This window comes from Solanum tuberosum, unplaced genomic scaffold (assembly GCF_000226075.1).
Source record: "Solanum tuberosum cultivar DM 1-3 516 R44 unplaced genomic scaffold, SolTub_3.0 scf00309, whole genome shotgun sequence".
In the NCBI taxonomy this organism is placed as follows: Eukaryota; Viridiplantae; Streptophyta; class Magnoliopsida; order Solanales; family Solanaceae; genus Solanum; species Solanum tuberosum.
In genome coordinates this window covers 513,584-530,907 of record NW_006239232.1, presented here as the reverse complement: position 1 = coordinate 530,907, position 17,324 = coordinate 513,584, and the positions used below count along the sequence as shown (strand labels likewise).

General features: G+C 35.5%; 2 protein-coding genes across 3 annotated transcripts in view; one reads left to right on the top strand and one right to left on the bottom strand.

Moving 5' to 3' along the window:
- Positions 1-702, top strand: part of LOC102591500 (mavicyanin) — a 2,770-nt gene extending 2,068 nt beyond the window's left edge. Inside the window, exon 2 of the mRNA XM_006359847.2 lies at positions 189-702. Within this exon, the coding sequence (XP_006359909.1) occupies positions 189-553 (365 nt within the window). The 3' untranslated portion in view covers positions 554-702. The remainder of the gene's footprint in view (positions 1-188) is intronic.
- A 464-nt stretch (positions 703-1,166) lies between these two features.
- Positions 1,167-15,676, bottom strand: LOC102590938 (chloride channel protein CLC-d). Of its 2 annotated transcripts, none has more exons than XM_006359845.2 (23): positions 15,137-15,676; positions 14,777-14,849; positions 10,343-10,564; positions 10,210-10,256; positions 10,027-10,125; positions 9,604-9,678; positions 9,142-9,230; positions 8,599-8,739; positions 8,454-8,524; positions 8,293-8,372; positions 7,995-8,144; positions 7,104-7,163; positions 6,935-7,009; positions 6,153-6,304; positions 4,312-4,447; positions 4,099-4,230; positions 3,519-3,596; positions 3,380-3,435; positions 3,173-3,259; positions 2,931-3,087; positions 2,622-2,723; positions 2,336-2,382; positions 1,167-1,555 (listed from the first exon to the last, which is right to left on the bottom strand). In XM_006359845.2, the coding sequence occupies exons 1-23, from the start codon at positions 15,311-15,313 to the stop codon at positions 1,480-1,482; spliced, it is 2,382 nt and encodes a 793-aa protein (XP_006359907.1). In that variant the 5' UTR covers positions 15,314-15,676; the 3' UTR covers positions 1,167-1,479. The 2 variants fall into 2 exon arrangements, with proteins under 2 accessions (XP_006359907.1, XP_006359908.1); XM_006359846.2 differs by having other exon boundaries at positions 2,341-2,382.
- Between the last annotated feature and the right edge of the window lie 1,648 nt (positions 15,677-17,324).

The following is a 17,324-nucleotide window of genomic DNA, read 5'->3' as shown; positions in this document are numbered from 1 at the left end:
TAAAATTGAAAACCCTCCCCCCCCCCCCCCCCACACACACACACTACTAACCATGCATCACAAATATTGGTCATTTGGTTATTCTATGGGCGATTCTCTATAGTTATCTTTTAAGTGACTTGACTGACGGTACAAAAAGTTTGTTTTAAATTGATGGTGTATAGAAGTTAAGACTCTTTTCGTGACAGTTTTCCAGTACAGCCCACAATTCCACAATGTGATGCAAGTAACACATGCTGCATATCAATCCTGCAATGCATCTGCTCCTATTGCAACACACACAACTGGGAAAGACTCTATTACCATAACTGCTCATGGCCATCATTTCTTCCTTTGTGGTGTACCTGGCCATTGCCAAGCAGGACAGAAAGTCGATATCAATGTTCTTCGCGTCTCATCATCCGTGTCTCCATCTCAATCTCCTTCGTCGTTGAGTCACATCCCTGCTGTAGCAGTGCCTGCACCTTCTCCTAGTCATGCTTTTTACTGGCTTCCTAGTAAAATTGGTGTTGTTTTTGCTGTTGCTTTAGTTCTTCTTGTCAGTTTTGCTTGAGGAGGGGACAAGAGTTTTTAGTTTTTCCTAAAGTTGAGAACACTCATTTCTCTTGTTTTTACAGAAATGTAATAATTGTAAGACAATTTTTCTGTCAGTTTTGTCATGTGGCAATACAAAACTTGTACAAGATTGTATTTTTTGTTTCATATCATTTTATACATAATGCTTGTCAATTCATTTTACATGTTAGGAAGAGTTGAAAGGATAAAATCTTCACTGTTTTTATGCCAAATCAAATATTTCAAGTATTCAACAATTACTCTTTTCGTTTTAGTCGATGTGATACGATTTTCTTTTTATACTTAGTCATTTTACCCTTAATGAAAAGCATTTACAACAACATTGATTGTGGACAGAATTTGACAAATTAACAGAGATTAGATCCTGACCTAAACAAAATTTTAATGTTTGTACACACACACACACACACACACACATACACACTGTATATGTTGTGTGCCATGTGTAAATATGTTTCAAAAGATGTTGAAAAGATTGTCTTTTAACTCTTTACCACTCATAATTTGGTCAAAAAACATTTAAATTCCTTCAATGGACAATAAATGTGACACAAAGAGAGAGCCTCAGCTGCAAGAGGTTCTAAAGACCACAGAAATCCAAGAATATGTGGAACAGTGTCAACTTTCTTCCAACTATTGCTCCAAATGTTCCATGAAAAAGAGCACAGCTTTTCAACTAATTTCTCATACACCATTTGCAAGAAATACAAAAAATAAAATAAAAATTGAACTGATTGCTATAATAATCCCATGACTCTCAAGGGGAAATAAATACACTATACATTTCCTAGAATCTAATGACGATAGATTATGAAGTAAGATCTACTGCCACCAAATCTTGAGAGGGGACGCTGGAAGCTACTCTTCACTGCAGAAACAGCAGTGCATCACTGGGATTCTATTTTAAAGAAGACCATCAAGAAGCGGCTGTTGTGCATCTCCTTTCCTCGTGATCACTCTATGGTTAGATTGTGTACCTCTGAATAACAAACAATAATGTCATGTAACTTGTTTCGATTTATAGGAGTAACAAACAAAAATGTTCATTGATTGAATAATGACTCCTCCTGTTTCCATTTAGTCAGAAATGAGGTCTGAGCAAAAAAAAAACAGTACAAGAATGCACAGGCAATGCAACAGGTGGTTGCTATTACAACAACCTTCTTACAAGTAAAGGGAGTGCAATAGAGTTCATCAATCTGCTAGAAAATTGAACCAAGAAGGTGATAAACAGAAGAAAGATGACTTACATATGATGCACAACGGCTGTATATGATTACACTCACCTACTACCTTGTTTCTTCGGTTTTTTTAGTTACTTGTTTTTATTACCTTTTGCTTAGGTTATCATATTATTTGTGATTGTTACTGTTCTTCTCCATTATTTTCATTTTTCAGCATGGCTTTTTCACTACTGTATTTCTTTTTTATACAGTTGTTTCATATGCGCTACTTGGGCTGAGGGTCCTTCAGAAACAATCTAGACCTTCACAAGGTAGTAAGGATGCATACACACTATCCTCCCCAGACCCCACTTTACACTGGGTATGATGTGTTGTATGGCATCTGGACCAGCTGCCAGACCCTTTTTTTCATTTATGAGAAATATTAGTATGATTAGACATTTTAGGTAATTGTGTAGCAGCTGTCCCTGGACGCCTGGGAAAAATTAGGCGCACATCCACATAATCGAAACAGAATATTTTTTAAGCAAATCAAAACAAGATAGATGTCCATCAGTATGAATAAAGAAAGAGACCTTACACTAGTTGATTGGAGCTCTACGGCCGTTGGATCATCATTATCCTGCATTATAACGTATATACCATTAACAGCAATTAAAAATAACCACTTTTTTTTTAATAGCTGAGAAATCCCCTGGTGAATTAGCTGGTCCAACCCCAGTTGGCCCACAGGTTCGAAAATCGGGGGAGAACGTATCCACCCCTCTACCCTTAATACCAGACTTCGTATAGATGCATGGAGTAAACTGAAAAATCACAACTTTTAAATATAAATGAAGATAGGTGATCTAGCAAAGGTACCTCAAGTATCAGATCTTTTCGAGTGATCACGCCAATAACACGAGCAGGACGTGGAACAACAAGTAAGTGCCTCAGTCCTAGTTGACGAAAAAGATTATATACCTGTACCAGCAACAGAATGTTAAATTTTTTGATTATTTGATGTTCACCATGGCTAAACTTAGTCTCTCGGGCATGAGTAGGAATAAATTCTTGTTTTCAACCTTAGCCTACTTTTGTCATGTTGTCTTAAATTCCATGCAAGCGTTGACAAAATAATGCCTTGGAAATTAATGAAGGAGCAACAATTGGAATAAGTTACAACGTTACCTTCGTTAATGACATGTCTTCTGGGACAACGTATGGAGACGGGTTTAAAAATGGGGCAAGATCAATGTACATCTCCAGATCATCAGGAGTGAAATGGATATCATGGAGAGATATCCCTTTACTAGAAACGGGTTTCACAAATTCACTAAGGTTGTGCCTGAGAAATACAGTATCTATAAATTTTTCATGTAGTAGACAGACGCACCAATAAGCGATCCTCAGTAATAGTTAAACCGAGTTACCTGATTGGCAAAAGATCACCTCTCGAATCACAGGGTAAAGGGCTATGCTGAAAATCAACTTTTGATTGTAGAAGTACCAATAAATGACTGCATAAACAACAAGATAGAGTAAATATTTTGTTCAAGTCTTTACTGATTTCTGGCATTAGAAATCTCTCATCTCCAAATAAGGCATCAATATCAGAAAAGATCATCACTATCTCTCACCTTCTTAGTATAAGTCCAATAACAAGTGTCTCCCCACTTCTTGCGTGGTCAACAACCTAAAAATAATTGAGTCAGAAGAATGATCCAACATGCAGATAGCTTGCATTGAACAAAGCACAGGGACAAAGCTTAAACTTACAGGGAACCCGTTGTGGTCATTGCTCCTCAAAATAGAAACTATATCTGCAACCTTCACAACCCGAGGGAAGTATACAACCTAAAAGATGCAGGAATTAGGGGTGTGATTAGTGAGCTAGAATTTGCACAGAAACTGCACAGGTGTGGGTCAGAAGAGATTTTTCTTTTTTGAAATGGTAATAATTGTATTCATAAAAAACACAAAGGTAGTGCTGGGATTCTGTACAAGTGAGCAAAAAATCCAAAATATAACCCTCTTCTAATCTTAGAGGGACTCTATGAATTCTAGTAAAATTTCTGCTTCTTATTAACATTAAGGTTACTAGTCACAGTCAAATCAGATGGTGCTGCATGAAAGTAGAGTTCATACTTAAAATATCATGGAATTGTTGCAATACAGAGCTGCTGCTTCACTTGCTTTTAGCAGACATGCTAGTTTAACAACTACAACTAGAAAAAGGTAAAGAAACCACTAGTGTCTTTAGCTCAATTCTGAAAAAAGATGACATTCTGAACAAACAAGGAAACAAGCATCTGCTAGTTGGACCAGAACATGACAAGGGCGTTGAAGAAATTCTTACGTTTTGATTCCCACATGCCTCTTTTGCCGTCATATAGCGCATTTGATACTTTGGTCTAGATTCAAGTAATGGAATTGCCCTTAATCTAGCCTGTTCTTCATATAATCCTTCATTAAAAGCATCACCAACAGCCTACATATGGGTAACCCTTAGTCCTATGTGAATGAAAAGATAGCCGGAGAGAATCGTAAGCCAGCCAGTATCAAAGCGCACCTTTGAGATGAGAAGAACCAGCATTATTAGAGGTAAAAGCTTTAAGTTGTTTGTAATCTCCACCATGATGACACAGAGAGATACAGTCATACGCATAGAGCCTCCAAGAAAAGATGCAGCACCTAGAAGAGCATACCTATAATTTCAACAAAAGAAGCTTAGTAGACTTTAGAGGTGAGTGAAGAGAAAGGATTACCCAGTGCAAGATTAATCATGTGAAAAAAAAAAATCAAAATTCGAACCTAAAACCTTAAAGTAATGAGTGGAATAGCTTAAAAAATCTGAACATTTCTTTTCTTTGATAAGATAAAAATATTTTGAACACCTACTAGCCTTTTCGTAGTTTTGTCTCATCTCTGGCTTCCATCTCCCCGGTGCAATCCTGAATGAGACATCAGTAGTGGAGTCAGAAATTTATCTAAAAAAAAAACGCAAGGGATTTGAATACGTGATTTGGAATGATATCCGCAACCCCTTCAATTTCAATAGGTTATATAATTGTGTTTTATGGAAAAAAGAGACTATGTAAGAACTTTTTAGCACACTTTAAGAAGGGTTGAAAAGATAGGCGGTTTTGTATTTTAGGTCATTGTCATAAAGTTTGACATAGTTGATGAGAATTCATATTTGAAATGCGACTATATATACCGCCTACTGATAAAGGGAAGAAAGTATACCAAGCCTTGTCCTAGCCGCCAGGTTTGGTCCAGATTGAGATATAGTTGTTGGGGGGGGGGGGGGGGGGGAGAGGGAGGTAAAATACTTTTTTTCAATTAATTCTGTATAAAATGCAATCAATCATTTCAAAACTTGCAGATCTAACGACATCAAAGTTGGTGGAAGATGGTGGAAGATCAAACCACTTTCAACTGGTAATTTAGATTAATTGCCATCTATGACACACAATCCCAGCATATTGCAAAAAGAGAGTACGACACACCACCATTAGTAACTAAAAAGAGATTATATTGATGATCATCCACAGCGTCAGTCAAGTCAAGCTGATACAATGCAGAAACACTCCAATTTTCTTTGACACCATTGTGATATGATGGTTCTGCAGAGGGAGGTAAACTGCAAGGGAGATTCTCAGAACGTCCTCTGAGACTAGGTCTAATTTTGTTAAACTAGAGTGGAGGCCTAGTAATTGACTTTCTTCTCGCACCCCCACCCCCAAAACACCAGAAGAAAAAAAGAGAAACAAAATGAATATAGGACTTCCAGACATGGTTGTGGTTTCGATCAAGTGATCCTCATCCTCCAATTGTTTACTGTATCAAAAATCAAGAAGCATACTATGCTCTGTTCCTTGAAGTTCAGGGGATCTGCTTCAGTCAATTGTGATACTTCACCTCTTTAAGAAGTGATAGATGAGAGGCCAATAGTGATCATGTACTTGAATACTCGGAGGAACTCAGAATTAAGCAGAACACACTTTTTGAACTGAAGGGGAAAAAATAACTTAATTCCAGTATGCCTATGTCAAAGCTTTCACCAGAGAACCCGTTTGGATTGACTTAAAAAAAGAAGCTTTTAAGTCAAACAAAAAGACGAACTGAAATGACTTTTAAGTCAAAAAATAAAAAGTAGGGGGAGGCCTACTACTGGGTTTTTAACTTATTTCAAGTCATTTTTAACTTATTTTAAGTTATTTTTAACCTTGCCAAACACTTCTTAACTTATTTCTAAGTCATTTTTTGACTTATTTTAAGTTGTTTTTATATTTACCAAACACTTCCAGAAGTCAAAAACTGACTTGAAAGTAGGATTGACCAACTTTTAAGTCAATCCAAACACCCATCTATAATGTATATGGCTAAAACGAAGGAAGAAATGCTTACGTCCCCTCTTCAATGTTCAGCTTCTTATAAAAGCTAACCACAAACATGCCAACAAGACGTCCATAAGTTGATCCTATCATGATGCCTGGCACAAACTGACCTGCTGGAACTGCAGTTCCAAAGGTTACCACTGCCAAGGTATAAAACATAACCTGAGAGACAAATACACCAACCATTAATTTCCCACATAATTGTAACCCATCAAGACACGAGAGAGATTTTTGCTATAACTTTCTTCCCTGAACTGCATAAACACCAGAAAAGAGTGCACTTAAGCACAGAACTCTAGCAGTATTGGCAGATATGCACAAAATTTGAAGAGTTGAAAAGGACAAGTGTTTCATGAATGCACGCTATCCAAAGTGTTTCCAGCATCAATTAAAGTTCACTCAACACACCCTGAGCACAACAATAGCATTTTGTGGCTCTGAACACTATTTTTTTATTATAGCTTTAAAAAAAAGGAAGTTCAAGTGCAGATAAGAAAATCCTATCTCACCCCACAAGAAACTCACCTCCCGGTAAAAGGAAGAAGATTTGAGTTAAACTCAAGACGACATTACCAAATTTTTTACAATGTTAAATTTCAGAAACAACAGTTCTATGGGGATCTCAGATTCTCAAAACTGATACCATAATTTGCTAAGTTTTTCAGCACATGAATTTTCATGCAAATTAGCAATTACAGTTCACCCAAATGTAAAAGTCGGGACGAACACATAAAATACATGAAGCTGTCATTCACATAAATGGGAAGGGAGAAAGTTAACAAGAATCAATACCAAAAATGTCAGTAGGCTTTGAGCGCTGAATTCATGAGCTGTCTTCGCACTGAATAAATTTCTTATAGCGTCATCCTGCATACATGTATGATACAAGCTCCATCAGTGAAAAGGAAAATCCACAGCTTTTTATTTAAAATAAACACAGGTTCAGGAATTGTTTAAAGACCTGAGTGTTGAAGAATATGGTTGCGAGGTCATTGTACTCTTTGTTGTTCTGACAGTAAAACTGCAAAATGCACAAAATCCAAACATCATCAACAAAAGAAGAAAGCAAAATTGGATATCAAGAAAAATACAGAAGCAAATAACAATACAACACAACACGACAAGGAAAATGAAACATTTCAAGATATTTCAGTGAAGGCTGGAATCGGATTTGAGCTTTCAGCACATAATAATTATTTTTTTGAGAGAAAAAACTGTATAGTACTTATTTGGATGTTAACTTTCAGTACATAATTAATCAAGCCGGGATCGTAAATCAACTGCTAGTCCTGGATGGAGTATGCATAACAGATTTGAATGCACTTTCAATTCGCTTACAGCAAATGCCTAATTATCATAAACAGGTTCTAATTTAGAACTTTCTACTTGGAGCTAGAGGTTCAGCTATCTAATAAAACATAAGACTTGAAACAAACACGACAATAGAATCGTGGAGCCATATCCCAGAGACAGTACACATTTTACTCTACTTTTTCACAAGTGATTTATATGTACAAGCACCCAAGCAGGACCAAGCCTGTATTGAAGAAGAATATAAGAAGTATCAATAATGACCATTGAAAGAATAGATTAGTTAAGAATTAAGACAGTTGACTCTACTCTTCCAGATGTCACAACTTGCGGCCCCCATTAATAGCCATTGATAGCTTGATATGCATTAACATGTATCATGTATGTGCATAGGATTTAGAAAGGACGACCACATGCAGCATAACAGATTTCAAGCTTAAAAATATGATAAAAATAAAATCATAAAAGCAAAGTAACAGAAATTAAATGATTGAATAAAGATAAAAATAAAACAGAAGTCATAAGTCATAGAGGATCTTACATTGACATAATTGCCAAACATTCCTGGTGCTTGCGGACATTCAACGCCGGAGTTAGCATCGGCTTCAGGGCACGGAGTACATCTTCTAAAGAGTGGCAATCCAAATGAAATAGCTGAAGTTATCACAGAGATGAGACAAGCTTCAATAATCTGAGAGTGGCAGACCACAAAATTAGTTCATCGACCTTAGCAAGGAAATGCATACTCATTTTCAAAGATGAGAATATACAACTGCAAGAAATTCTTGTTTTTTTTTTTGATGAAGTAAGAAATTCTTGTTCTTAATAAGTAATCTTACTTTCACACGAATTCCTTTCTTGTGCAAATAATTTCTACGCCAGTGTGTCATATAGAGAGTAAGCTGATTGAATAATGCTCCTGCAAAAGTCAATGAGTGACCAATTAATTTACAGACCATATTCTCTGGTATTTCAACATCTTAATGTCAACCATACATACCAAGGAGACCTCCTATAACTCCAATAACTGCCATGGGTAACAACTCCTCAAAAGAATAGTCCTCTTGACCACTGAGAGAATTGTAAGATGTCAAAAGTGTAACGGGGATATAGTGTAGATGACCTAAATGAGTTCAGAATCTAACCCAGAGATATCCCATATAATGAAGCCTCCAGCGCCAAAATGACCACAGTTTCCATCTTTACACCATCCCATTGCTGTACGGACAACAACAGCTACAATTGCAGAGGTAAAGAAGACCCGCCACATTAGTTGACTCCTCCACCTTTTGATCAATAATGAAACAACACATGATCAGACGGCATTTAATTTTTCCCATTGCAGAACATGCTAACGACTACTAAAGTGAAAGTAAAAGCATTGTGTTGTTTATGATTGAAAGAATAAAATAATTCAAACAGATTATAGTTCCTAGTAAAGAGCACCACATTCAGAAAGGTACAAAGTGAAAGCTAACCGTGCTTATTCAAAAACCAGTCTACCAGCTAATATGACGATTAGTCATAGCAGCAATGGGCTTAACATTGATGGTTTAGACTTTAGATACTCCTCATTAGCAATGAAGGAAATAGAAGTATGCAGAAGTAGAAATTGTTCAACAAGGAAAATATCTCATAAATTGCACTAGATGTACATGAAAGAAGCTCAAAGGAGAGATGAGAATTACCAAGAAGTGACCTCTTCAAGAGCAAATAATACACCACCTACTGGAGCTCTAAAAGCAGCAGCAACTCCAGCAGCACATCCACAAGTCACCTGAGTCAACAAATACAAAGGAGTAAGCACTTCTTAGAGCACAGGAAACCCCTCTCATCATGAGAACTTTAAAAACCAGATCTTAGCTTTCATCTCCAAATCTTTTTAGCACTTCCTAAGATTCATAAAGAAGTTGACACCTTAAGTAAAAAAGAAGAAAAGAACGCATTTAGAATGTTCAGCTAGATTAGTACCTCAAGCTTTAAACGGTCTAACCTAGATTGGAGAGAGTGATATCATTTTTACAGATTCTCACAGATCCTTATCACAATTATATGGATTGATATTATAACAGGTTCAGAGATCCTTAACAAGATTCTTGTAGATTCTTATATTACAGGTTCAGAGATCCAAAAAGACAACAGTCACTCACCAAATCACGACGATCCCGTTCACTGCTAAAAACTTGGAGCCACCTTGACCGAAGGTGATATTTTGTGGATCCTCCCTGTGATTACATCAAAATACATGAACATTCAGCATGATGTTTGGAAGTAAATACTGAACATATTAGATGATCACCAATACAGAACAAGTATCAGATCTTTGATTCAAATGACCAGGTAAAACAAACAGAACATAGAATCAGCAACAAATATTTCATTGCCAAAACTCAGAATATAAGATAAAATTTGGACTCATGAAAAATCAAAATGTGAAGTGCAGTAACAGAGCATAGAATTCAGTAACAAATGTTCCATTGCCAAAACTAAGAAGAATTTAAGACAATTTGTATTCATGAAAAATCAAAAAGGGAAATGCAGTTATAGAAGAAAAAACTAGGAGTAATACTCACTTGTCCAAGCAAAGAAGCAATACAAGCACCAATATGTACAAGAGGCCCTTCTTTGCCAAGAGCAAGACCACCTCCCACTGAACCTATGCTTCCAAAAATCTAAAGACCGAGTAAGAATAACAACAAATTATCTGATTAAGAGTGATAGACAATCCCGATCAAAGCTTAGGTGTGCTATCATACCTTTCCAATCAGAGTTCTGAAAAGAAGGATACCATGTGTGTCAATTCCTACACATACAGACCAAAATGAGTAACCCAGAAGATATTATCCTCGCCAGAGATTTAACAATTAATACCAGAAAGTACAAGCGTACCATTTAGATAACCCTTTATTTCAGGAATTCCTGATCCTGACGCTGCTGGTGCAAAGCATGTGATAATATATACAGAAGATAATACTAGAACCAGGTTGATCAAAATATACACCAGAAATCCGGCAAAGTATGACTTCTGAATAATTTGAAAAGTCAATGAGAACTTCCATCCCGCAAAATTTTCAACGGAAAGATTAATAAAAACAGCAGCAAGTCCTGTGCCTGAGAGCAACGGAATAGGAACTCAGTTCATGAGAGAACGACTATTAGATCTAATGCTTATTGAAATACACAAATAAAAGATAATAAGATTACTAGAACAAAATCGTAGCTAAGTTTTGCTCACTGAGGCATGTTATTAGTTCTCATAACTCCACCATTTCAGAACACAACAAGAAGGGAATATGAATCACAACCCTCCAAAGTATTAATCACCAGATTTTCTATAATTGATATAAACTCATGGCTCACCAATCACCCATATACTCCTACAACAAGATTGGTCCTAACATCCACATTGAAGGACAGGATTCAGATGATGAATTAAACTACTCTGAAACTTCCAGCCCATGAAAAGAGAACCATTCCATCTGGAGAAGGGCTTTTCCTAGAGAGAGAGAGATATTACTTCTGAGGAGCTAAACTATGATAAAGCTCCAAGTTGAGCCAGAAATATAGTCATTTGGCAAGTTCCAAAGGGGCACTGACAAGTTCATTTTCTAAAAGCTTATCTACGCACCAAAGCCAAGGATAATGCACATTGCATTTGGAATTTTACATGAGAAAATTGTAACAAAATTTTGCTGGTCAAAAGTACCTGTTTAATAGTTCGGAAAATGATGTATAACTCACGAACTAAAATATGAAGCATTATTCAACAAATGAAACCGCCAAAATGGACTTTAGCACTATAGTCTCATTTGCTTAAATCAATTTTTTCTTTCTTTTTCCTGAGAAATGGCAAGGTTAAAATCAAGTTATTACCTTGATGGCTTGTATACAATCATTTATTCTGAAATACGTCTGACTATCACAATAACTATTTACGCTATATAGTATATACTATATACAATATAAGTTGCAAATCTCAGAAATATTGATTCTTCTTTAAACGTGAGATGCCATTCATGAAGAATAAGCTAACCCCAGCACAGTAATTAATGGTTTTTAAGATATTCCTTTACAATAAAATGGAGGACTTCGATTTTAGGGAGTCATTTATGACCAAGTAGAGGCTAATCAAAGCAAAAGTAGAAAATTTAATTTCTCATTTTTTGAATATTAAAGGCTCTCATCTATATAATAAATCAAATACCTACCCTAGAAGAGAAGAGCCTAGCTAGGGCTCTCAAAACAGAAACAGAAAACAAGAGAAAATTTTGTCTTAGCTTTAGATTTATATTTGTCGTGGCTTTACATTTATAAATAATAACATCAACAAGGCAAAGACTAATCAATCAATCAACTACTCCACAATCCAAATTAGTTTGGGTCGGGTATATGGATCCTCCTCCTCAATTTTTCTGTTCCATTTTATTCAGGACATGCAAAGATTAACAAAAGATGTCTTTTCAAGATCGCCAGTTCTCTATTGCTGACGATATAAGCAGGTAAATAAATAACCTATTCTTCCTCCAATAATGTTTCAGCTCAAGTTTTAATATGGTCAACAGTTATGTGTCAACCTATTGACATGCACCATACAGGAGTCAACAAAACAAAATAGTTCATATGACACATGTGATTCTGCAAAATTTATTTGTTCTTCTCAACTCTACTGTCTGTCCCTTCATTTGTATAATGTCGCCTAACTATCGATGACCTAATTATTAGAAGGACCTGCTCAGGCGTAATCTTGAATCGTGTGAAAATAGATCCTCCAAATGTCTTATATGAAGGCAAAACAACTGAGTTTTTTCTTGCAACGGGCATCAGTTATTCAAGATTGCAACAACTACATGGGTATTAAACTACCAAGCCACACTTTAAAAGTTTGGGAGAGGGTAATAGAGATGAGGATGAGGAGGGATGTGTCAAATTCCAACGATCAACTACGGCAGCCATTCAACTTCTTCTAAGGAGATTGTCAGAGCAATATACAGATACGAAAAGAGACTTGCATATGGTGTTCATAGACTTAGAAAAGGCATATGACAAGGTCCCTAGGGAGAATTGATGGAGATGCTTCGAGTTTGGAGGTGTATATGTGGCATATTAAGAGCGATTAAAGACATGTATGATGGATCCAAAATTTGAGTAAGAATAATGGAAGGAGACTCGGACACATCCCAAAAGTTGCATCGTGGATCAACTCTTAGCCCGTTTTTATTGGCCTTGGTGATAGATCAATTGACACAACACATTCAAGGGGGGGTACTATGGTGTATTTTATTTGCAGATGACATAGTATTGATTGACGAGACACGTGGCGAAGTTAACAATAGACTGGAGGTTTGGAGACACCCTAGAGTCTAAAGGTTTCAGGTTGAGCAGGACAAAGATAGAGTATATAGAGTGGACAGTGGCGCATCAAATGAGGTGGATGTGGAAATTAGGATTGATACACAATATCTTGGGTCAATAATACAAGGAAATAGGGAGATCAATGATTAGCGGAGTGAATGACATAGAGGCTTACATTTGATGTCCTATGTGATAAGAACGCGGCACTAAGATTTAAAAATAAGTTCTATAAAGTGGATGTTACACCAACTATGTTGTAGGGGGAAAGGATTGGCCAGTAAAGAATTCGCACGTTTGGAAGATAAATGTAGTAGAGATGGGGATGCTTAGGTGGATGCGTGCGCACACAAGGAGAGATAAAATTAGGAACGATACTAGGCAAGGTGGGAGTGGCTCTAATGGTGGACAAGATTAGGGAAGCGAGACTGAGATGGTTCAAGCATGAAAAGCACAGATGCCTCAGTGAGGAGGTGCGAGAATAGGTTTAAGGAGAGGTAAAGTAGACAGAGTAAGAATTTTGGAGAGGTGATTAGACACAAACCATTGTGGACCAGCTTTCATAAAACACCTTTGGACAACAACTACTATTAGGATCCAATTTCGAGATCAATTCGACAATGGAACTCTTTAAGCAATGATCTTATCTATGTCAAATCTCTTGATACGATACAAAAGACAAGCATCTTACAATTTTCATGATCAATTGGATCCTGCCATAAAAGAAGGTACCAGAGGAGATCACTATGATCGTTACCAGTGTTTTAAAAGGCAGGGGTGTGAGGCGAGGCGTTTTATACCGTACAGAGCGAGGAGTAAGCCCCGAGACAGGGGGCGTAAGTCCCATGGATCTACGGGACGTAGTCTCATGTATATTCAATTTTGTAGTCTTATTACTAATAAAATAAGCAAAAGTAAACCTTTCAATGATTTATGATTTTTATTTGAGATAAGTATTAATAATCAATAATGAAGAAAAAAAGTATTATAATTACTATTTGAAAAATATCATTACACCAATAATTAAAATATGATTTAAAGTAAAAAAAGTTCAAAAAAATAAATTAAAAACTCCCGGACCTACATTTTTACACCTAGGACTTACGTTTTTATGCTAAGAGCTTACGCCTCAAATTTTAGGACTTGCGCCTAATGGATCTACGTCTTTAATTTACTCCCCGGAGCGTTTTTGGTACGTCCCGCCCCGAGACTCACCCTGGGACTCGCCCCAAAAACGTTTTTGAAAACACTGATCGTTACTATAGTCATATCGAAGAGATGCGACAAAGTGATCAGATCATTGCAGGAACTGTAGGTGGCTTCAATCTTTTTGTGATGGAAATGCACTTTTCACCCCAACTTCCCAACACAGGGGTCTAGCTTTGCTCCACGCGTGGCACATTTTGTAGCTCACTGAGGACACAACCCTAAATAGGAAAACATGGAGGTCAAAAATTAGGGTAGAGGTTTAGTAGGTAGTCGAGCGATCTCTCTCTTTCCTGTGGGAAAGCATGGTTCTAGCTTAGAGCATCTTGTCTGCTACCTCTTCTACATATCAATATCTTTATTATTGTTCTATTATTATCTTATTCTTCAATTGTATTACTTTTGTTGTTTCATTAACTTGGGTTATTTTTATTATTTTGTTGTCACTACTTTTCTTTCTACCATATTTCCACTATATCTTTTGTTCTTGTATTTGCCAAACCTATTTTTGAAAACACTTTTCTTGAACCGAGGGTCTATCGGAAACAACCACTCTACCTTCCTCAAGGTTAGAACTACTCACATACAGAAAACTGGTATCATAAAATTCCATTCCTTCCCACACTTCCATGTGAAGCAAAAAATTAACTCCAAACAATTTTAATTTGAAGCAGATGGGGTACTAGGGACAAGAACATACCCTAGATAATCTATTTCTATAGGGCATAAAGAGAAATAACAATAGATTAAGTTGATAAAATATCTCACCAATTCCAATTAGTAACGCCAAGAACCACTTAACCAAAACAGCATATCCCATATAAAGCTTTCCTCTTTTAGCCTGTCCATATAAAACACACATCAAACACAACTTCAGCTATCTTATTTTCCAAATGTAAAGCAATTAGCCTCTTTTTTTTTCTCTCTTTTTTCCATTTACAATACTAGTATAAACTATAAAACAAGTATATTTAGAACAATAACTGAGCATTTCTGTAAGTTTACATTCAGATAGTGTCAGATTTTCCTAATATAGAACTAGTACTTTTTTGAATAAGCAACATCAAGCTGTTATCTTTTTTGTTGAAACCGAACAGAGAAAAGACTAGAGCTTTAGAAAAGACACACCTGCTCTTCCCTATAAGCAAAATTTTCAACAACTTCATAATCAAGACTTTCCACAGTGCTACCATTGCCCTTTCTTGATGGACCCACCTCGCCAACTTCCTCCTCCTCTGTCGCCGGAATCCGTGACCACATCAGCTTCGCCGTCTCCACCCCGTTTTGAAAATGATCTGATAACATCTTCCACCTCCCTGATACACTATATATAGTGTCTTATGAACCCCCAAAACCTCAAAAATTCGAACCCCTCGTCGAATAACCCCAAAATTAGAGGTGAATTTTGAGAAAATTGGGATCAAGATTGGGTTTTTTTGGTTTTTGGTGTGTGAATGTCACTTTTGGGTGATGAGGAATTCCTTTTCTTCAACGAGAATAATGGAGGAAAGTGACGGATGCGTATAGGAGTGAACTTAGATTCGTCAAATTGATGTATTCTGCCAGTCCGGTGAGTCCACCAGAAGTTTACTCTCTTTTTCTTGGGGTAAAATTATATTTTGGGGGAGATGGGAGTTGTTTGAACAAAATCAAAATTATGCAAAAATAATAAAAATAAAATAAAATAGTTGAATTCATGTTAATTTAAATTTGAACATTTTAATTTCCAAATCATACTTCATGGTGCAAATTGCAATTATAATGGAGTTTGTTACTTGACAGATTCTCTCGTTACAATAAATAATTATAAAGCATGAAATAACAAAAAAAAAATTATAAGTAGTTGTAGTTTATCTAATTACAATTTATAGTTATAATTTTAGTGAACAGAAAGACGAGGGAGATTGGAAGATGTAGAAAGATAAGTAAATTAGATGAATAAAATTAGAAGAGAGACACACAAGTTGAAACATAACATGTATCTTAATTTTCTTATAAATAAAATCATGCACTACTATTCTTTTATAACTATTCATCAACCAAAAGACTCATTAGTGGACATATCATATATGAGCCACATAATTATTGTTGCAAAAGATACTTTTATAAGAGTGAATTCAATTAATCATGCACTACAATTCTTTTTGTAACTATAAAAGTAGTGCTTTTATATTTAGGATGCTATCCAAAAGGGTCATTGAATATATAATTTTGATTTTTTTAACTTTATTAAAATTAAGCACTTTTGATTACCATCAAATACGTAATAGAATTTAATTGTTAGATTTTATGAAAATTGTGAAGAAAAAGGATAATAACATGAATTGTTTGAGGTGTGATTTTTACATTTTGGATTTGATATTTCAACTTCTAAGTGCAATTTTTGTTGTTTTTGTGCGGCTTTTAGTGTTACCATTTTTGAGATTTAATGAAACCTTTTTGGTAATTCTAGTTACATTTCTTTTCCACATTTTCTATTAAATCTAATATTCAAAGTTATTAAATATTTGACAGAAATAAAAAGTATTCACTTTGACAAATGTAGAGGATCGAATTGCTCAGAAGTATATTTTAAATGATAATTTTGAATATACCTCAAACATAATGGACCAGTACAATCACTTTCTTGATCACATCATTTTGCTATCCTTTTATTTTTTTGATAAGGTTAATAAAAGTGGAAATGGACTAGGTAGCCACTTTTATGATCGATGTTAACACAGTTAAATAGCAAAGAAAAAAGAGAAAAAGTGTAGTAATGTTTTTCCTTCTAATATTTCGAAGTGTGTGTTCGATACGAGAAATATAGAGAAAGTAAGAGTGTATGTGTAATCCTTTAGAATCATGAAAAAAATCTTTAAAATCATGTCTAAATCTTAAAAGTTGAACTGTGGATTTGCTACTGGACATCCACATTTCATTATTTACAATAGTTGTAAACTTTTGAATGCTTAGCCACAATTTAAAGGAGAGATGATATTGCTTGTTCTTCCTCTCACTACTCCTCAAATTTCAGGATAATGTATTTTGAAATTTAATTTTTTAGTTCAAAACCTAATAATAATATTTATTGATAATCTGTTTCTTATTTAAAAAAAACTTCAGGATATTGTTTCCTAAAGTTCAATTTTTCAGTTCAAAACTTCATAATAATGTGTCCTAAAATTTAAATTTTTCAGTTTGAAACTTTAATTATAGTTGTTTAATAGTGACAACTTAAAAGACAAATGTGAGTGAAACTTCTTGATAATTTCCTCAGTATTATGCAATGTTAGAATTGGACTTTAGAACAGTATTATTGAATTTCACTTGTATA